At 40.5% G+C, this 17469-nt stretch overlaps 1 protein-coding gene across 1 annotated transcript in view; it reads left to right on the top strand.

Annotated features, from left to right (window-relative positions):
- THBS4 (thrombospondin 4) overlaps window positions 1-17469 on the top strand; it is a 40694-nt gene that overhangs the window by 9481 nt on the left and 13744 nt on the right. The window contains exons 4-12 of the mRNA XM_084304906.1: window positions 964-1069; window positions 6075-6157; window positions 6607-6658; window positions 8042-8214; window positions 11237-11374; window positions 11993-12070; window positions 14741-14893; window positions 16305-16409; window positions 16614-16721. Coding sequence (XP_084161032.1) covers window positions 964-1069; window positions 6075-6157; window positions 6607-6658; window positions 8042-8214; window positions 11237-11374; window positions 11993-12070; window positions 14741-14893; window positions 16305-16409; window positions 16614-16721 — 996 coding nt within the window. The remainder of the gene's footprint in view (window positions 1-963; window positions 1070-6074; window positions 6158-6606; window positions 6659-8041; window positions 8215-11236; window positions 11375-11992; window positions 12071-14740; window positions 14894-16304; window positions 16410-16613; window positions 16722-17469) is intronic.

Here is a 17469-nt window from a genome sequence, read left to right as displayed (position 1 = left end):
CTGAAATAAATGTAAATAACGTTCCCTATCAAACAGCTGAAATCTTAGCTTCACTGAACCCAGTAGTAGTTTTACTATTCATTGTAAACACAGTTTCTGGCTTTTTCTTTTTTTTTCTTAAATACAGCCTCCATCACTTCTGTTTAGGTGCTTCTTGGGGACAGAACTTTTGTAAGCTCTTAACCGATACAATAAGGGCAGCTCTTCATGAGCTTCTTACAGCCATTGAGCAAGGGTGAGTAACCTGTGGCTGGTTATGTGGTTCTTCTCTTCATAAGCCACGTGGACTTAGAAGACAAAAGTGGCAACTTGTGTGTTGCCAGCTGAGTGTCAAAACTCCATCTGTTGCACTGCAATGGCTTTTCTGCTTCTGTCTCCCAATCAGGGATTGGCATAGCCTCATGTCAGTTGTATATCAGTAGTCCAAGGTAAAGAGTATCCTCCTCCACAAGCATCTTCTGTCACTGTTAATGCAAAATTTGCTTTAGGAAGTGCAAAGGCATTCTGCCCCCAGGTGGCCCCTGAGCTTTGTTTCATTGCAGACTTGAAAATGGGGAATCACCAAGGAGCTTACATACTTGATATGAATGTAAAGCTGTTTGAGAGGGGGAAGAAGGACTGCTTTGGATTCAGTTCAACAACAACAAATTGTGTACCACAATATATTTAAAAAAAAAAAAAAAATTCCCACTATGTGAGATTATATGAATTTTAACAGGTGGGGGGGGAGGCAAGGAAGAGTTTGAAATAAAAGCCATAGGTATTTGAAAATCTGCAAGGCAACAATTTGGGATTTTACTACAGTTGGGATGGTGATGGGCAGTTCTTAAGGGAAGGTTTAGGAGCCCTACGTGCTTGGGAAGTACAGATCTTCTTTGAAAAATTAATCTGCTTTCTCTGATATTTTGCATTATTCCCATTCTTGTAACAGAACTGAACTCTCGCTTTTTGTTGTGACTCCAGGATACACTGGATGAGCTGAAGCTGGTAACCGGAGGAACACTTGCCCAAGTGGGGAACCTGCAGGACTGTTTTCTTCAGCAAATTGAACCTGCTTCTCAGTACAATGGTAAGGCCTGCAACCAGGAGTTAAAGTGGTTCATGGGGATACCAGTGCAAAGAAGTCATTCTGGTGAATATTAAAAATGTGGAGAAGCTCTATAGACAAGTATGCTAATTATTTGACCAATTTACAGCCATGACAATATTCCAGGAATGTTTTAGAAATGTCTCAATTTGGAGAGAAAACAAATACTGTCCAGTGATAAAGAACTGATGATCTAGTGGAGAAGGAGAGTCAGATGATTAGAAGAGGCTTTTTAGTGTAATTTTGTAAGATGATACTTCTGTGAACACAGTCTGTTTGTGTTGTTTTTTGTGGGTCACCTGAACACTCTGGAGACAGGAAGGACAAAGCACGAGAGGTTGCAGGGTGTGTTGGTGCTGCAGTTACAGAGCCTGTGCATCTGTGTGGAAAAAGCCATTGCAAGGCAGCCACTAGTCCTGCCATAAGTTAGCTGACGTATTTGTTCACCTGCTGGGCCAGAAATCTGCTGCAAAACCAAATCCTTTTCTTGCTGTGCTATGTATTGTGGAGACCGAGCTGGGAGGAGGGAGGAAAGAAAGGAACAGAGGCTGTTGGGATTCCTGCAGGGATGCATTTCTGCTGCATGCAGTCCTATGTGACTGCACTCTCAGGCGAGGATGCTCTCTAACCTCTCAACGCCGCAAATCCAGGCTAGACTGCCCCATCTGTACTCCTTCCTAGTCCCTGTCATCTGCCTTACTGCTGTGGGTGTGAGGGAACTGAATGGATTCACACTGTGTGCAATATGTTAATATGTGACAACAATGGGGGAGAGAAAATAAGTGAGCTTGAGACTTGAAATAGAATCCATGTGAAATATCCTCTTTCTCTCACACTTTCCTGTCCTCCAGGACAGGCATTGCTACTTTAGATCAGAGTAGATTTGATGTGACTGGCTAAAAAGATGCAGAATGTTTATGTGAGAGCATTCTGGATGCTAAATAAGAGTATAGGAATCAGTGCTGTGCCTTGCAGCTGTATAAATCCTCTGTTGTACATGCTTCTGTTTTCTTGCTTCTTAACATATATTCAACCAGGCAAAAAAGTAAAATCCATAATTAAACTATTTTATCATTGAAGGTCTGCTTTTCTTTTTCCATAGATCAACAGGGACTTGCACGTATGCAGGAAGGGCAATTCAGTGTCTCCTCCTGGAAAATCTCACATCTTTGTGAGCAGCATTTCAAAATTGCAGCTTTCTCATTTGTCTTTTTGCTCATTAATCAGTCTGAACTGTAGTAATACAGAGAGATATAGTTTCACTGTCTGGCTGTCTCCACCTGGCTGAGCTATTTGAACTGGCAACTCAAATTCAGTTGTTTATAGCCTTCATGTGTATTTAGTATCATATTAAAACTATTCTAAAAAAGAAGGAAAAAAAAACCCTCAAATGTATTCAAGGTCTTTATAGTCAAATCCACCAAAGGAAAAGGTGCAAATGTTCCAATGGCAATATTAACTCAGCTGCCTTACGCTTTATATATGCTTCACAGTGCCCTTTTACAGGAGCAATATATCAGATAACCACAATTTTGCCTTTAGCCAGAAAAAACAGCAATGCAACTGCTTAGCAGAATAGGGGTATGAGACCTATGTATCTTGGTAAAAGCACGATTTTCATGTTAATCAGAAAATCATGAACAGAGCTTTGGACCTGAATAACTGTACGTGAGTTAGGCTGCATGTCTGGTCATTGCTCACTGCTGTGGAAGCAGCGTTCCCTCCATGCTCAGCTTGTGAGGCTGAAGCACCTTATCAGTGTAGCTGAGACCTGAGAATATGATGATCAGATAGATATTGAACATGTATTTGGGTCTTCCCACATGTGCAGGAAAATACTCTGCAAGATACACTGACTTTGGTAGATGAGATCAGTGTGCCACATGTAACCAGCATCAGAAAATCACTCAGGTTGGAAGAGACCTTTGGTTCATGAAGAGACCATCTGGTTCATGTAGGGTACCTGAACTTGACATAGTAAGTTTTTAAAAACAAACAAGCAAAAAATCCTGTGTCCCATGAGATCAAGGGGTATTTTTGTTGTTGTGTTTGTTTTATTAAGTTTTTTTTTTTTTTTTTTTTCCTCACCTCGCTACTGTGTACCAATATAGACCTACAGGGAAGAGTCTGAGTGAGAGGAATGATAGTGTTGCATTCCCTGAATTTCCCCAACAGTTCGTGGGAAACAGAGCTCTGTTACTTTTGGTCTTTTCTCAGGGGTCTCTAGTTTTCTGTTTGGTATTGAGAACTGGCTTTGTTGCAAGTTTGTAGCCTGTTGCATAGATGTTTTGTGAGTCGGTACAAACTCTGTACCCCCCAGTACTCAATACATGTTTTCTGTGATAAGTCTGTACAGATTTGAACAAATGTCTCCTGGCAAAAAGATCATTACACATCTGCGGAGATATTTCCTTCTGTTTAGTTTTGAACCTGCCTCTTAGTAATTGCATGTATAACATCTGCATGAAGCTTCTTTGGTAGTAGGTTACAGACTGACAAGAAACTACTCATCAACTGCTATCTAGCTAACTACTATCTTCAACTACTGTAATCATGGCTGGATCTCTAACTTTGGCCATGTAACCACAACCTCTTTAAATGACACTTCAGGACTGGCCTTGCTGAATGGTCTTCAGTGCAGTGCTTAAGCCAGTATCACTCCCAAGAGGACTAGAAGAAGGGCCAGTAGATCTATGAGGCATTTCAGTGGCCCATCACCCTGCATGGGTTGGTTATCTGAGCAAGGCAGCTGGGCACCTGCTCCAAATGCAAGGGCCTGTAGAAGATACAGGGAAGAGAAGGAGCCTGTCATGACCTCAGACTTGAAGAGAATAAGTGGGTCAAGGGGCTTCAGTTCCCTCTTGGAGAGTAATTCTTCAGATCCATCTCTGAATTTAATAATTGTCATGAAAGATATTCTGTCAGGTTGTTACTGACTCAAAATATAGAGGTGGGCACTCACTGTGCTGGGCAGATGCCTAAGCAGGTGGGGGCATGGATGACAGTGACTACATGGTAGAACCAGATAGCCACATGTACATACTGAAGCTATATGGCTAACTCCTGGGAAAAGCCACTCCAAAATATGCTCTTCAGCATTCTGTGGCCCAGCAGCTCTCTGAAGAGCCTTTCCAAGCTCTGACCATGGACAGTCAGTTATTCTGCTAGAGGTAGGGCTTACCACAGGACTTGGCTTTAAATGTAGGAGGAAAAAGAAATGCTATGGTTAGTCATCTGTTTATGCTCCACTACCCAAATTTGTAAACAGGACATGTAGTTCGTGTCAGTATAACCTATTTAATCCACCTTAACATCCAGCATTCCTCAAAAGTGTACAAAATTGATTGGTTTTTCATTGAAATGCTAGTGAATAAAGAAGCATCTAATATCTTGAGATTTTTTTTGCAAGTTTCAGTCAACAATGCCTAGACCATTCTTTATTTAATTATTGTAACTAATGTATATTATTTATTTAAAAAAAAAAAAAAAAGGTAAAACAGGAACAGACTCCTGCATCTGGCCTGACAATCAGTGGGCCAGGGTTTGTGATTGGATTCTGAAATACTCAGAAATTAATTCTTGCTATCTTCCTCCACAAATGAAAATCAGAAAAGGCTGTGACTAGAATAGAAGCAAGTCCTTGAACAGGTTGTTCCTGAGTCTTTAAACTTGTTTAGTGTTCTGATGGAAAAAATCTGAAATGAAGGAAAAGTAATATATGAGGAGTAGAACAACTTGCACCAGAATATTTGGAAACATTTAGAGACACTCTGAAGTACCAAACTTTGAGGTAAACATTAAGAAAAGCATTTTTCATACAGGCTTTTAGTACTCTGAAAAGCAATATGTGAATAAACTTCCCTGAAGCCACTGGGCATAATATCAAAATATCCTGCTTGCTTAGAATGCAAAACAGCATGTATTTGTGACGGTTATTTTGACATGCAGACTTTGAAAAGTAAATAATGGGAAGTAAACAAATAGCTGCTTGAGAGAGCAAGAAACTCAGAAGTGAGCTACAAACAAATTACTCTGCTAACCATACTCTTTTATTCTTCCTTGTCATTGGATCAAAATTTATGTTTCATTTAACAAATATAAGTTTTGCGTGAAGATCATGGGTCAAGTTTGCTCTTTCCTTACAGCTCTGTACAGATCTAGCTTTTGGTCTTTTCTATGAGTTCTTTAATTTTCTATTTGGTATTGAGAACTAGTTTTGATGACTGTTGGTAGCCTGTTGAGTGGATATTTTGTCAGTCCATATGAATTCTGCACCCACCAGAAGCAAACACAGCTGTGGAAATGGTGCACAGAGCAACGACCTGCCTTTTGGAAGAAAAGCCAATGGACAGTTGCAGTTATTAAAACTGCTGTTTTGGCCAGAGCAACTGCTTTTGATGCATAGTCAGAGCTGCATGATGAGTTTGCTCAAAAAGTTGGGTAACTTCATGCTGGAAAGTGTTCAGGGGTTGGTTGTAGTGATGTGGAATACATTCGCATAGCCTAAGTTCCATTTGCATGGGCAGATGCTTCATGCTTCTGCCTTGCCCTGCTATCTCAAATGGGTTATCACAAAAATACTCCTTTACAGTCTTAGAGTTTCACTTAGGGCCTTGTAGGATCTTGTAATGCTGGTAGCATTAGTTGCCTATATTGCTAGATCTTAGCAGAGAGCTTTGATGCTGAATGAAACAATGAGGGAAAAATCACAGACTGCTTTTCTGTCTGTGTGAAAGAAGTTTGTGCTTTCTCTGCCTCTTTCTGTGGCATACGTTGAAGTTCAGCCCAGAAAAGTGTTGATTTCATGCAAATCCCTCTGTAAAAATTGGAGCTAGATACTACGTTTCCTCTAAGTATAGCCACAGGACTTAAGCAACTGGCCTCCTTGGCTTTTCAAGGTGCTTCCATCTTGTTTTTCAGAAACGATTGTGACAAATGAAGGAGTTATGTGCATTGTGCACTCTTTTTCATTGCTGTTTCCCTACAGGAGATTTTAATAGGCAGCTGATGAGCCAGATGATGCAGATGAACCAGATACTGAGTGATGTGAAAGACCTTCTGAGACAACAGGTACTGCATAAAGACATCAGTGTGAAATCTCCTATGCTTGCGACTTCAGTAGGGTCAGTGGAGAATCCATGAAAGCAGGAAGATTTTATGTAGAGTTCATTGCCTCAGGTGTTTGACACAGTGGAGGAAAAATAACCAGATAGTTTCTGGTACAGGCCTGTTGCACAGAACTGAACTTAAATTTATTCCAGTTGCTGCTTGGTCTCAGTACTGGATTTGCATGGCTGGTGTTAAACATGGCATTCTTAAAGATCCTATTGATGGAGGATGAAGTGAAGTACAACCATTATCACTGTTCTTAGCTGTATGAAATACAGAGAGCATCTCATTTCAAGATACAGAACATGTGTTGCACAATCTGAGCGGCATCTTGGGAAAAATCATAACAGTTCTTCTGGCAAACTGGAGCTGCCTGCATCCAAATAATTTTTATTTTCTATATTCTCAAGGTCAAAGAAACAACTTTTTTGAGAAATACCCTAGCTGAGTGCCAGGCATGTGGTGAGTATTCTTGAGCTGCTTGTAGAAGGCAACCAGATGAGATGTATGGTCATTTAAAAGACAATATTGATTGTATCAGTTTTGTTTGGTTTCTAACAAGTATGTTTAGAAAATCTTGTGTTCAGAATTCCAGATATATTGGTCACAGATTTAGAACAGATTGTCATTAGAGAAAAAGCTTTTAGTTTCCATAGATTCCATATTCCAACTATTCCATAGTTTCCAGTCACTTAATGGGGTATAACAACCCTGTAAATAAAGCAGTGACATCTCACGCTCTACTGTCAATTCTCACTCTGCCACAAAGGTGTGCCACATGTTCCTGGAGACAGAGACATTGCCAGCCAATTGTCTCATGAACAACCTTAGTAGAAGCTGAGGAATTAGAAATGCTATGTGGAAGCTGGTGTATGTCAGTCTGATGAGGCAGGTTCTGGGTAGTCTACCTGAAACTAATCTGGATCTAGGTATGTCGTTGTTGGTTAACAGCAGTAAGATCCAAAGGAAAGTTTCCATCTTTTCACTAAATGGAAGAAGTAAATTTCCGAATGCTACAGCATTGCACTCCTGCACAACTGTAGGACATGCATGCACTCAATATAAAAAGAGAAAATACTTCCTCACTGGATGGGGTGAAGGGCCTTAAACTCATCAAGTCTCTTAGCTGCTTGCTTCTTGCAGGATAATCAAAATTCTCAAAATGCTGCTGGGCTCCAGCCAGGTTAAACTTCATGTGCAAATGCCAAAGAAAAAGTCTTAAAATCTTTTACAACTGCAAAGATGCAGCCCATGCATTGGTACCGGGATTCAGCACCAGCCACTCTTGGAAAATCTTGCTTTAGCCCAGTGCTGGTCTCTGTGTGTCTTAGCCTACATGTCTAGCTGTGCATCCATGGTTTGCCAGCTGCTGCTTCTTTATTTCCCTTATTTGTATATTGTCAAATATGTTTTTGCAAAACCATGGCACCATTTTTCTTATAAAATTGTGGTGTTGTTGATTTAGCTGCAGAAATACTGTAAAACTTTAGTCCTTTGGGCATCCTTCTAGCCATCTGAAGTCGCTGGCTTTCAATTTCCTACCCTGGCCAGCAGCAGATCTGTACTAGGACTAACCTAGAAGGAGGGCCCCCACATGTAGCCAGGAACAACACAGGAACATAACAAAACTGCCTTAATTTTCACCATCTGGGGACACAGCAACCTGCTGGGCTGTTGCCAGCATGAAGTCTCTTCAGCCACAGCACAGCTGGTAGCAATGCAGTGCAGAAACACGAAGTCCCTGCTGAGCAGCATCCTGGGGATCTCTTCAGAGCTCTTGCCAGCCAAAAGCCATGATGGATGTTTCTCTCAATTGCTAAAACTGCTCTTCTTTTTGCTTTAAAGGTTTGGGAACTGTGAATTTTCCAACTCCAATCCCTAGGCGCAGCAAACCCAAATGTGAACCAAGTTCCTGCTTCAGGGGAGTCAGGTGCATGGAGACAGCTGAGGGATTTCAGTGTGGCCCCTGCCCTGAAGGGCTCACAGGGAATGGAGTGACATGTTCAGATATCGATGAGGTAAAATAATGACTTTCACTGAATTATAAAAATAAAAAGCAACTGTCTCACATATAGCAATGGGTTGCTGATGCTTGCTGTTTGTAGCATTTGCTGACTGCATGCACAGTATGCATATTAATTCATTCTGATTTGATTCTACCTCCCTATTTTGCTGTTGCTGCAATTTTATGGAGGTTATACATGTGAAAACTTGAAATACCCTGGTGGGTTGAAAAATTACTTAAAGGAATTCAATGTTTTTGTTTTTGCTTTAAAAAGGCACTTTTGACATAATTATTTCTATTCCACAAGAAGATTCAGTAGCTTCTGTTATATGCAGAGCTGCAGAAGTACTTCTTGTTGACATGGGCATTGTATCTTTTAAACTGTAGTGATCCTGAGCTGGCCTAGGAGATGAAAGTCATCCCTAACTGGAGCAGTTTTTTCAGCCTAACCTTAAATATCTATGACAGAAAATAAACACTTATTGTTTTACTTCTTTATGGATGTGACGAAATCTGATAAGGTTGACTTAAATCTATTTTTTTTTTTCCTATGATATGTTAGCAGTTCAGAGTTTGCTTGTATTGAGGACTAAGTTAATAGATTTACAACATCTTAAATGATTAAATAAAAACTGTGTTCAATGAAACGTGTCACTTACTCGGTATACTTAACACAAACAACAAGCCATTTACAACTTCACCACGTTTTTTCTATGTGGTGATTTTTGCCATTACCCTTGACTGTTGTTTTTTCTTTTTTTTTTTTTTTTTTCTCTTGTGGAAAAATGTCTGGATGTATTAGGCTAGGGAACTAGGTCATTAATTGTGTCTGTACTATGTACCTACCCAATGATGGCAAAAAGCAACAGCAATTCCTTTTTTCTCTCTCCTAGCTAACAAGAAATGTACTTTGACTGCTTGTTGGGTTTGTTCCTTCCTGTAGGCCAGCAGCAGAGAGGCTGCTTTATGCCCAACTTACGTCTGTGAAAAACACTGGGGAGAAAGTGGGTTGAGTGTGGCAGTTTCCTGAGTTGTAGGCGATGTCTTTTATTTTACCTCACATGGCATGAACTGTGTCTGCTGCAACAGAAGGTGCAAAAAAAAAAAAAAAAAAAAAAAGGAAATTTGGAAACTCTGAAATGTGAATGCAAGAGGTGAAGAGCTGAGGCAGCTGTGGCATGGGTTCCATGCCAGGCAACCATCGTGGAAAACTCAGGCCAGCTGAGATAGAGCCCATAAGCATGGAGGGGGTCTACCTACTGATCCATATTCAAACTGAGGCAGAACTCTTCCCTGCTATTTTCAGTGTTAGAGCATTTCTGCCCATAATAGCTATGGTAGGGGAAAAAAAAAACACAAGACTGATGTGAAGTGTCCCAACCTTGAGATTAGTTTTCCCTGAGTGATTAGGATCTGCCACTGGAGGTTTACTTATGTTAAAGTTCCTGCCACCACCCCACAAGGCAGAGTAGATCTATTATTAGAAAGAATAAGGAAATTTTTCCAAAATGATGTCATAGAGATAGAGTCTTGCATACATGAGGACACTTCTACTAAAATGCCAACCAGTCTAGTGCGTTTTGTTCATCAGAACATACCTCCCGTAGCAGGTGGATTTTTGCTTATGTAAGCAGAGGGAGGAAAGAGATAAATGATAATAGCCTTATTTTGTGTAATAAAGGGTCTCTGAGTTAGCTGAAACTGTAAGGATAATCATACATTTTTGAAAGTGATTTAGGAATCTCTTCTAGGATAACACCTTTCTACTGATAGAACTATTTCCGTACTTCCAAAAAAAAAAAAAAAAGGCATTTAGAAAGGAGTTCACATGCAAATCTGAGAAAGTGGGAAGCTTCTAGATTTTTCTAAGAGCTGCCGTCATTCTTCCAGAGGCTGTTAACATCTCTGCAACAAGCGCCCCTCTTACTCATTGCCATCTTGAAGAAATTACTTTCATATGTTGTGTTTTGTGAGCTGCAGCCATGCTCTGATGTAATTTGAGTGCCCTCTCCTGGCTACAATAAAAAATCCACATTAAATAATTCTCTAATGGGGACAAAATGTCTGTCCTGGGTCTAACATTTTCCTTATGCTAATTGCAGACACACTTCTATCAGATCTTTCTGTCCAAAATGCTTGGATTTCTTTGGCTTGTATCCCCCTCATATTATAGATGTTTTTTTTTTTTTTTCTGTTACTGATGGAAGGAGAAAAGGCATATTTTAAAAACTTTTATTTTTTTCTCATGTTTTTATATACTGTTGTCTCCAAGCCATAAGCAGCATGATGACATGCTGATGTTTCTAGTACTCTTACAAATAATACCTACTGGCTAGTGATGATACTTGAGAGGCAGCAATACAGGCTGTAGTTCCTGAGCTGGCACCCACAAGGCCACGGAAATGGGGCCACAACCATTCTGTGATACCACATGAGGTAACAAACTGAGTAATGTCTTCAGTCCAAGGGTAATGCTGTGGGTATGTGGTATGTTGGGAGAAGTGCTGAGGGTTGCCAGTGGGCCTCTGGTCTAGAAATGTGTGGGTGCTACTGACACATCCCTGTTCATCTGGCTCACATGTGGTTTACTCCTTACTTCTGAAATTTGCCCTCATACATACAAGGGAAAACGCTGCTGCTGCTTCAGTGTATACAGAACACAACTGCAGGACCTTTTGTGGGTTGCAGCCTTGCTGCTTTCCAGATAATGTGGTCTGGGCCCTTCTAGGGAGATTCTCATCCTCCAAGGGAGCTGAACCTGTCCAACAAAAGGAAGGATGAGGATCAGAACTTAGGGCATCAACTGCAGGCAAAAGTGGAATATTGTAATTTAAATTATGGGGATAGCTGAAGACCCACTGGGGTCAGACATACCTGAAACTTTTCTCTGCAAGTCAGTTGTGAACAGAAGACACTTGCATTTAGCATTGCCTAGGCAGGGGCTGACTGAGAGGTCTATGCACGTAGTCGGTCTGGATGTTACTGAAGTGTGAACCAGTGCTTGGTTGATTTTTTTTGTTTTTTTCTCTTTGCAGTGCCGTTACAGCCCTTGCTTCCCTGGAGTGCGTTGTGTGAACACTGTTCCAGGTTTCCGATGTGAGACCTGTCCCCCAGGATATACAGGACAAACTGTGCAAGGTGTGGGACTCAGCTATGCCAAGAGCAATAAGCAGGTGAGTGGCAGCATCTCTGCAGGAACCTCCATTGCAAGGTGCCGCTTTAAACCAGTATCACATTTCATTTATATTTTAGTCATTCCATGGTTGCCTTTCATAGTTAGACAGAGCTTGGAGTGTTTCAGTTAGAAGATCTTAGGTTGTGTTTGTTTGTCTTTGATGTGAGTATTAACAGTCCAATAATCAGGACTGTTGTGGAGGCACGAAAAAAAGTCATTATTTTTGTATGTATCTAATCAATTTTAAAGAGAAACTCTGTTGAGCTTTGTAAACTTATTCTGAACTAGGAAGAGTGGTGATAAGAAGCCTGTTTTGCTGGTTTTTTTTTGTTTGTTTGTTTGTTTGTTTTTAAAATTCCTGTAGTGCCCTACAAGGGGAACATAGTTCTTATCTAAATTCTTATGGTTGAACCAGAATCCCATCCTAAGGTTGAAGTTTCCTGTATTGCATGGTGTCTCTTCAGGGTTGGTATGTGTCTGGAGATTCATCCAAAAACTGAACTTGTGGGGTATGTCTCTGACATTCAGAGTGTAGATGAACTTTGGTGGCTTATCTTCAGATTTAGATCTCAAGCTGACATAGTTTTTGCTATATGTTGTTTTGTTTTGTTCCTAGATCTGCTTAGATATTGATGAATGTCAGAATGGCGGGCATGGACTCTGTGTTCCAAATTCCCATTGTATTAACACTTTGGTAAGTGATTTTTCATTTGTGAGTACTAAAAAAAGAGATTGTTTTAAAATTCATTGAAGCTAGAATGGGATTCTTGGCTCTGATTCAAGAGCTGAATAATATAACCTATTTGTTGGCTTACTCAAAACTAAAGAATCCCTTCCCATTTCCGTGACTAATAATGAAATAATCAATACTTGATTTGGCATTAATATGTCTACCTGAGTTGTGTCCATATCCTTTTCAATGAGGAATGGCAGTAACTTTTCTTTCCACATCCTCCAATTACGTGTGTTTATGAATCTGTTATGGCAAGGAAACTCCCTTCAAATACTGAATCTTTGCTTCCCCTCATCTCTTCCCATCTAGCAACTGCTGCAGCAAGCTGTTCCTCTGAATGCTCTTTTTATAGAAAGTCTTCACTTCATTAGGATATTTTTTGTTGTATTTGTTATCCATCTATATAAGCACGGAGAGAAGGAGAGGAGAGCTGCAATTCATATAACACGTTTAATACCTATAAGTATTAAATCCATCAAAGCAAGCATAGCATGAGTAGAACTGGTTTGAAAGATGTTAGGATCCAGTAGAGTGGTTACACAACCAATTTAAGGCTCTGAAGCAATTTGGACACAAATAAGCATTCGTTTAACTTATGGCAGTGTCAAATGTTCTTCTGCTACAGCTGGTTGTATAGAGCAGACTTTGTTCATAATAAGAGAGGGGTTAAAATAACCTACAGGTGTAAGGGTGCTCTTTTTTTTTTTTTTTTTTTTTTTTTTTTAGCTGGATGTTGTGGAGGCTACCAGCAGTGTTCCCAGTGATTTGTTTTCCTTGCAAATAACCTTGTCTTTCTAGGTTCATTGTTCAGTTTTCACTATTCAGTATGTTTCTCACTGGATACGTATGTATTCTGGTATCTGGAGTGCTTCTCACACAGGTTGTATCTTACTGCATGACTAGCCCTCTTCTGGCGGCTGTCAGGCCTCGTTTGCAGAGGGCGACAAGAGGTCTGCCAGCTGTCAAACAGAGCAGCATGGGTTTTTTTGCTCCTGTCTTCCTTTAGAAAGAGTTTGGTCTAGAAATGCTGCCTCAAAGTCTGGTTTAGTGCATACCAGAGCTTGATATAGAACAGAATATACTGAGTAAATTTAGCAGGCTCACGAGGATACTACCCTGGTGTCCATTAGGAGGAAGTGCACATACTGTTGAGTTTTGCAAAGGCCGTACCATCTGCATGATGATCACATTACTGCTCATTCATCTCTAAGTCTTTCAGTCTGAAAGTTATGAAAATGGCATAAAGTTAAAGTTTGCACTGAAGTTAGCTAGGAACACAGGAAAAAAAAATAAATAATGCCCAGTTGTGTAGTGAATTTATCTCTCTGTCATGCTGGGCTGGGTCAGTCCTGACAGTTCATGCAGCACGCTGTGTATGGGTGAAGTCATCTGAAGCACCTATTTCATAAAGAGGTGGGTAGACAAGTTTGTCAGAGGACTGTTTACTCCTGTTCTTTGACATATCAAAAATAATTATTGATAGAATCATAGAATATTCCACGTTGGGAGGGGTCCACAAGGATCATCAAGTTCAACTCCTCCACACAGGACCACTCAAAAGTCAAGCCAGATGTCTGAGAGTGCTGTCCAAATGCTTCCTGAACTCCATCAGGCTCGGTGCTGTGCCCACTGCCCTGGGGAGCCTGTCCCAGTGCCCGAGCACCCTCTGGGAGCAGAGCCTTTCCCTAACATCCAGCCTGACCCTCCCCTGTCCCAGCTCCATGCCGTTCCCTCGGGTCCTGTCGCTGTCCCCAGAGAGCAGAGCTCAGCGCCTGCCCCTCCGCTCCCCTCGTGAGGGAGCTGCAGGCCGCCATGAGGCCTCCCCTCAGCCTGCTCTGCTCGTATTGTGGCATGCAAATTCTCTATAAGGAAGAAAGGTTATTTTCAGTTAACTTTTATGTGAGAGACAAAAGCTATATTCAGTGCTTGAAGAAAGTCTCTTCTTATCAGCATATATCTGTTTATAGCTTTTTTAGTGATTGTCCCAACACAAACTGAAATTCCATGGCTTAGCTTTTTTGCATTTGTTTATATAAGAGAGTTGCACAAATATAACTCAAAAATACATACATGTTTCTAGGTAAATCACTGCAAAAGGTTGCATGTATGTTCTTACTGCAGTGTAAATGGAGATGACTGTCTTAGAGTTATGATTTCCTTTCTAAAGAATAAGATTTAGCTCAGATTGGCTTGAAAACATTCAAGTTGGAAAAAAACAGTGGAGCAAAGATAAAGATGAACTTCTTGTCACTCTTTGATTGTTGTTCCCAGTTCAGTTTAGATAAGTAATCAGGTCAGCTTTACACTGAAATAAGAGCATTGAATCTGAATAATCAGATGCTGCTTAGAATTTGACACAAAGTTTTGACTATTTGGGAGTAGCTCAAATGGAACAAAAAAATGGTCTCAGCAGTTGAGCATGTTTTACAGCATGTACTGTGGGAGGCAAACATGGATTTTGTGTGGAAAGAAAGCTTGTTCACAGTGGAAAAAGAATCAGGGTATGAAAAACTACACTTGCACAGCATAAGCCGTATGACATGAGTCTTGCTCACAAACTTGCTTTTTGAAAAAAAAAATAAAAAATAAAGTCCTGTTAAAAGCATGATTAATAACTTTTTGTTCTTACAGGGTTCTTATCACTGTGGCCAGTGCAAATCAGGATACACAGGAGACCAAGTCAGGGGATGCCAGGCTGAGAGAAGCTGCAGAAGTCGAGCCCTCAATCCATGCAGTGTCCATGCCCGGTGCATTGAGGAACGGAGAGGGGAGGTGACATGCATTGTGAGTTCATAAGTTCATGCATTTGTACAGTGCAAAACAGCCTTTTTTAGCCTGGAACTGAGCTGGTCTTTGTGGCCATTTTATCAGTATTGTTGGGTTTTCAACCAAACTGCAACACAATGGCCCAGACCAGTTATGAAAATAACTGAACTGAATCTGTCTGGCAATTTTTTTCTCCTTGCAGTACATCTATAAGGCAGCCATACTTATGTGCTATATTTACTGTGTGGGTTGCTAGTGTTTGCATGATCAGATTTTGGGGGGAATGGCTTTTATAGACTTCCTACAGTCTCCTTCAAAAGGACTATCAAGCGTCACTGTAAAAAGACAGCACAAGGGCAAATTCCTCTGCTGGTGCTCTTCTGCATGCAGGCTTTTTAGCTGTGTAGCAGTAATTAGAGATCCTGTCTGCATAAGCACAGTGCCCGTATTTGTCTGCTGACAAAATTTGGCAATTTTCCAAACGTGACTACAGATCCTAGGCACAGGTAGGCTGTACTGTGCTTTCGAGCCCTGGGAACAGAAGAACACTAAATGGCATACGAACTTTTATTGTAGGAGTTTAACTGAAGTATATTATGTATTATATATTATATAAGTATATTACGTATTTTTTTCCATGTTGCAAGGGGAAGCAAGAAACTAGTCCTTTGTCCTAAATTTGGGTACAGTACATGCTTTTGCTGGAACTTGCTTTGGTCTCCTTTTTAAGCACATCTATTTCAAAGATGAAGAAATGAGGATATTTTAGGTTCATGCTGTAATGGAAAGATGTTACTTGTGTTAGGCAAGTCTTTGTTTTAAGGAGAGGCCAGCGTTTAACATGAAATTCTCTGCATGTGTGTTCAGTTACAAATTAGGGATTGTTTTGAAACAATACCAATTTCATTGGCTTGGAGAAACTTGTGTCAAGATGTACTTGCTTTGGCGATGCAAAATGAGTAACTGCCAGAACAGTTTTCTTTTAAAATTTCCTCTAGTTGCAGATTTATTCTTGAGATACTGAATAAAGCACCCACCTAACCATGGGTCCCTTGCCGAGATGCTGTATGCACATTCTGCCTAGGTCCTGCTTTTCTGTCTTTTCTCCATCCACAGATGAAGAATCAGAACTGACTCCTGTCAGGTATCTGAAATAAACCTATGGCTCCAACTGAAATCATTAGGTGTTGCAGGTAGAGTCCGTTTAAAACAAAGCCTTAGCTTATTCTGGCTGTTTGTAGATACAGAGAGCTTGAATTAAGGATTTTCTGTTCACATTGAGAGTTGCTGAGGTGTACTTCATTATACTGCAGTGACTGTGCCTTCTGCATGTCAGCATTTTCAAGATTGATGCCAAATTTCCCTCTTAAATATTTCTGACGGGACTCGTTAACCTTTTGGTAGTACTACCATGGTGTTTTATTGATAGTGTGGCATTGGCTGGGCTGGTGATGGTTATATTTGTGGAAAAGATGTTGACATTGATGGCTACCCAAATGAAGAGCTCTCTTGCCCTGCTGAAAGCTGCAGAAAGGTAAGAAATTCTTTCTTAATTCTATAATAATTCAGAGCATGAAGGGGGCTGAGAAACATGACTAGATCCTTTTTCAAGTTACTGTATTCCTGTGGATAAGTTGTTTCATTTGATTAATTAAAACAATAGTAGAAAAGCTGATAATTTTATATTTTCAGTGACTTTAACCCATAGAACACCAGACATATCTCACTTTTTGTCTAGGACAACTGCAAATTTGTCCCAAACTCTGGGCAGGAAGATGCTGATGGTGATGGGGTTGGAGATGCCTGTGATGAAGATGCAGATGGAGATGGCATTCCCAATGACCAGGTGCTGTGCGTAGAACATGGTAAAGGAGTCTGTGCAAACAGAAGAATCTCACACTACTGCAGTAGGCAGTGATTTTGAAATCTGCGTGCTACTATTTACTGAAGATTATCTCATACACAACACTGTCAGCAGCTCTCTAAATCCTACTTTTTTCTTTATATAAAGGTCCCTTTTATTAGACCTAAAAAAGAATATACCAAAAAAACTAGGGCTACCTCACCTATCCTTAAGTCCCACCAATCTATGCTATGTTATATTTTAGCATTGAAGTTTACATCTTTTTTTATACAGAACTTGTCTCCTTTCACACTCTCCCATAACATGGTCTTTAGGAACATAGTGTCTTTCATTTTAAAGAGCAGTTTGGCCTGACATAACATTTCATGAGGGATCCAACCCCCCTGCACCCCCCCTTCCCAAATTAATGGGTGTCTTGCCAATAACTTGAAAAAGCTTTGGATCATGTTCTGAAAGAGAAAGAGGTTTCCATGTAGGGATTCTGCTGCAGAATACACCAGAGTATAAATTCATGTTGTAAAAGCTCTTTTCCATTCACCCCATATTCTCACATGTGTGGTGTTCTGCACAAAGACCCTTGTGTGGTATTTCTTCATGCACTTGCAAGGAAGACAGCAGGGATGCCCTGTACAGAGTACAAATGTCCGTGTGGAGCTAGGGCAAACTAGCAATCGTAGAAGGCAATCACAGTCTGTTTTGCCACAGAGACCAACCCTCAATTCTGGTAGTC

The sequence above is a fragment of the Netta rufina genome (genome assembly GCF_964035555.1).
Source record: "Netta rufina genome assembly, chromosome: Z".
Taxonomy (NCBI): Eukaryota; Metazoa; Chordata; class Aves; order Anseriformes; family Anatidae; genus Netta; species Netta rufina.
Note: the sequence above shows the minus strand (reverse complement) of the source record. Positions and strands in the feature narration are given on the sequence as shown.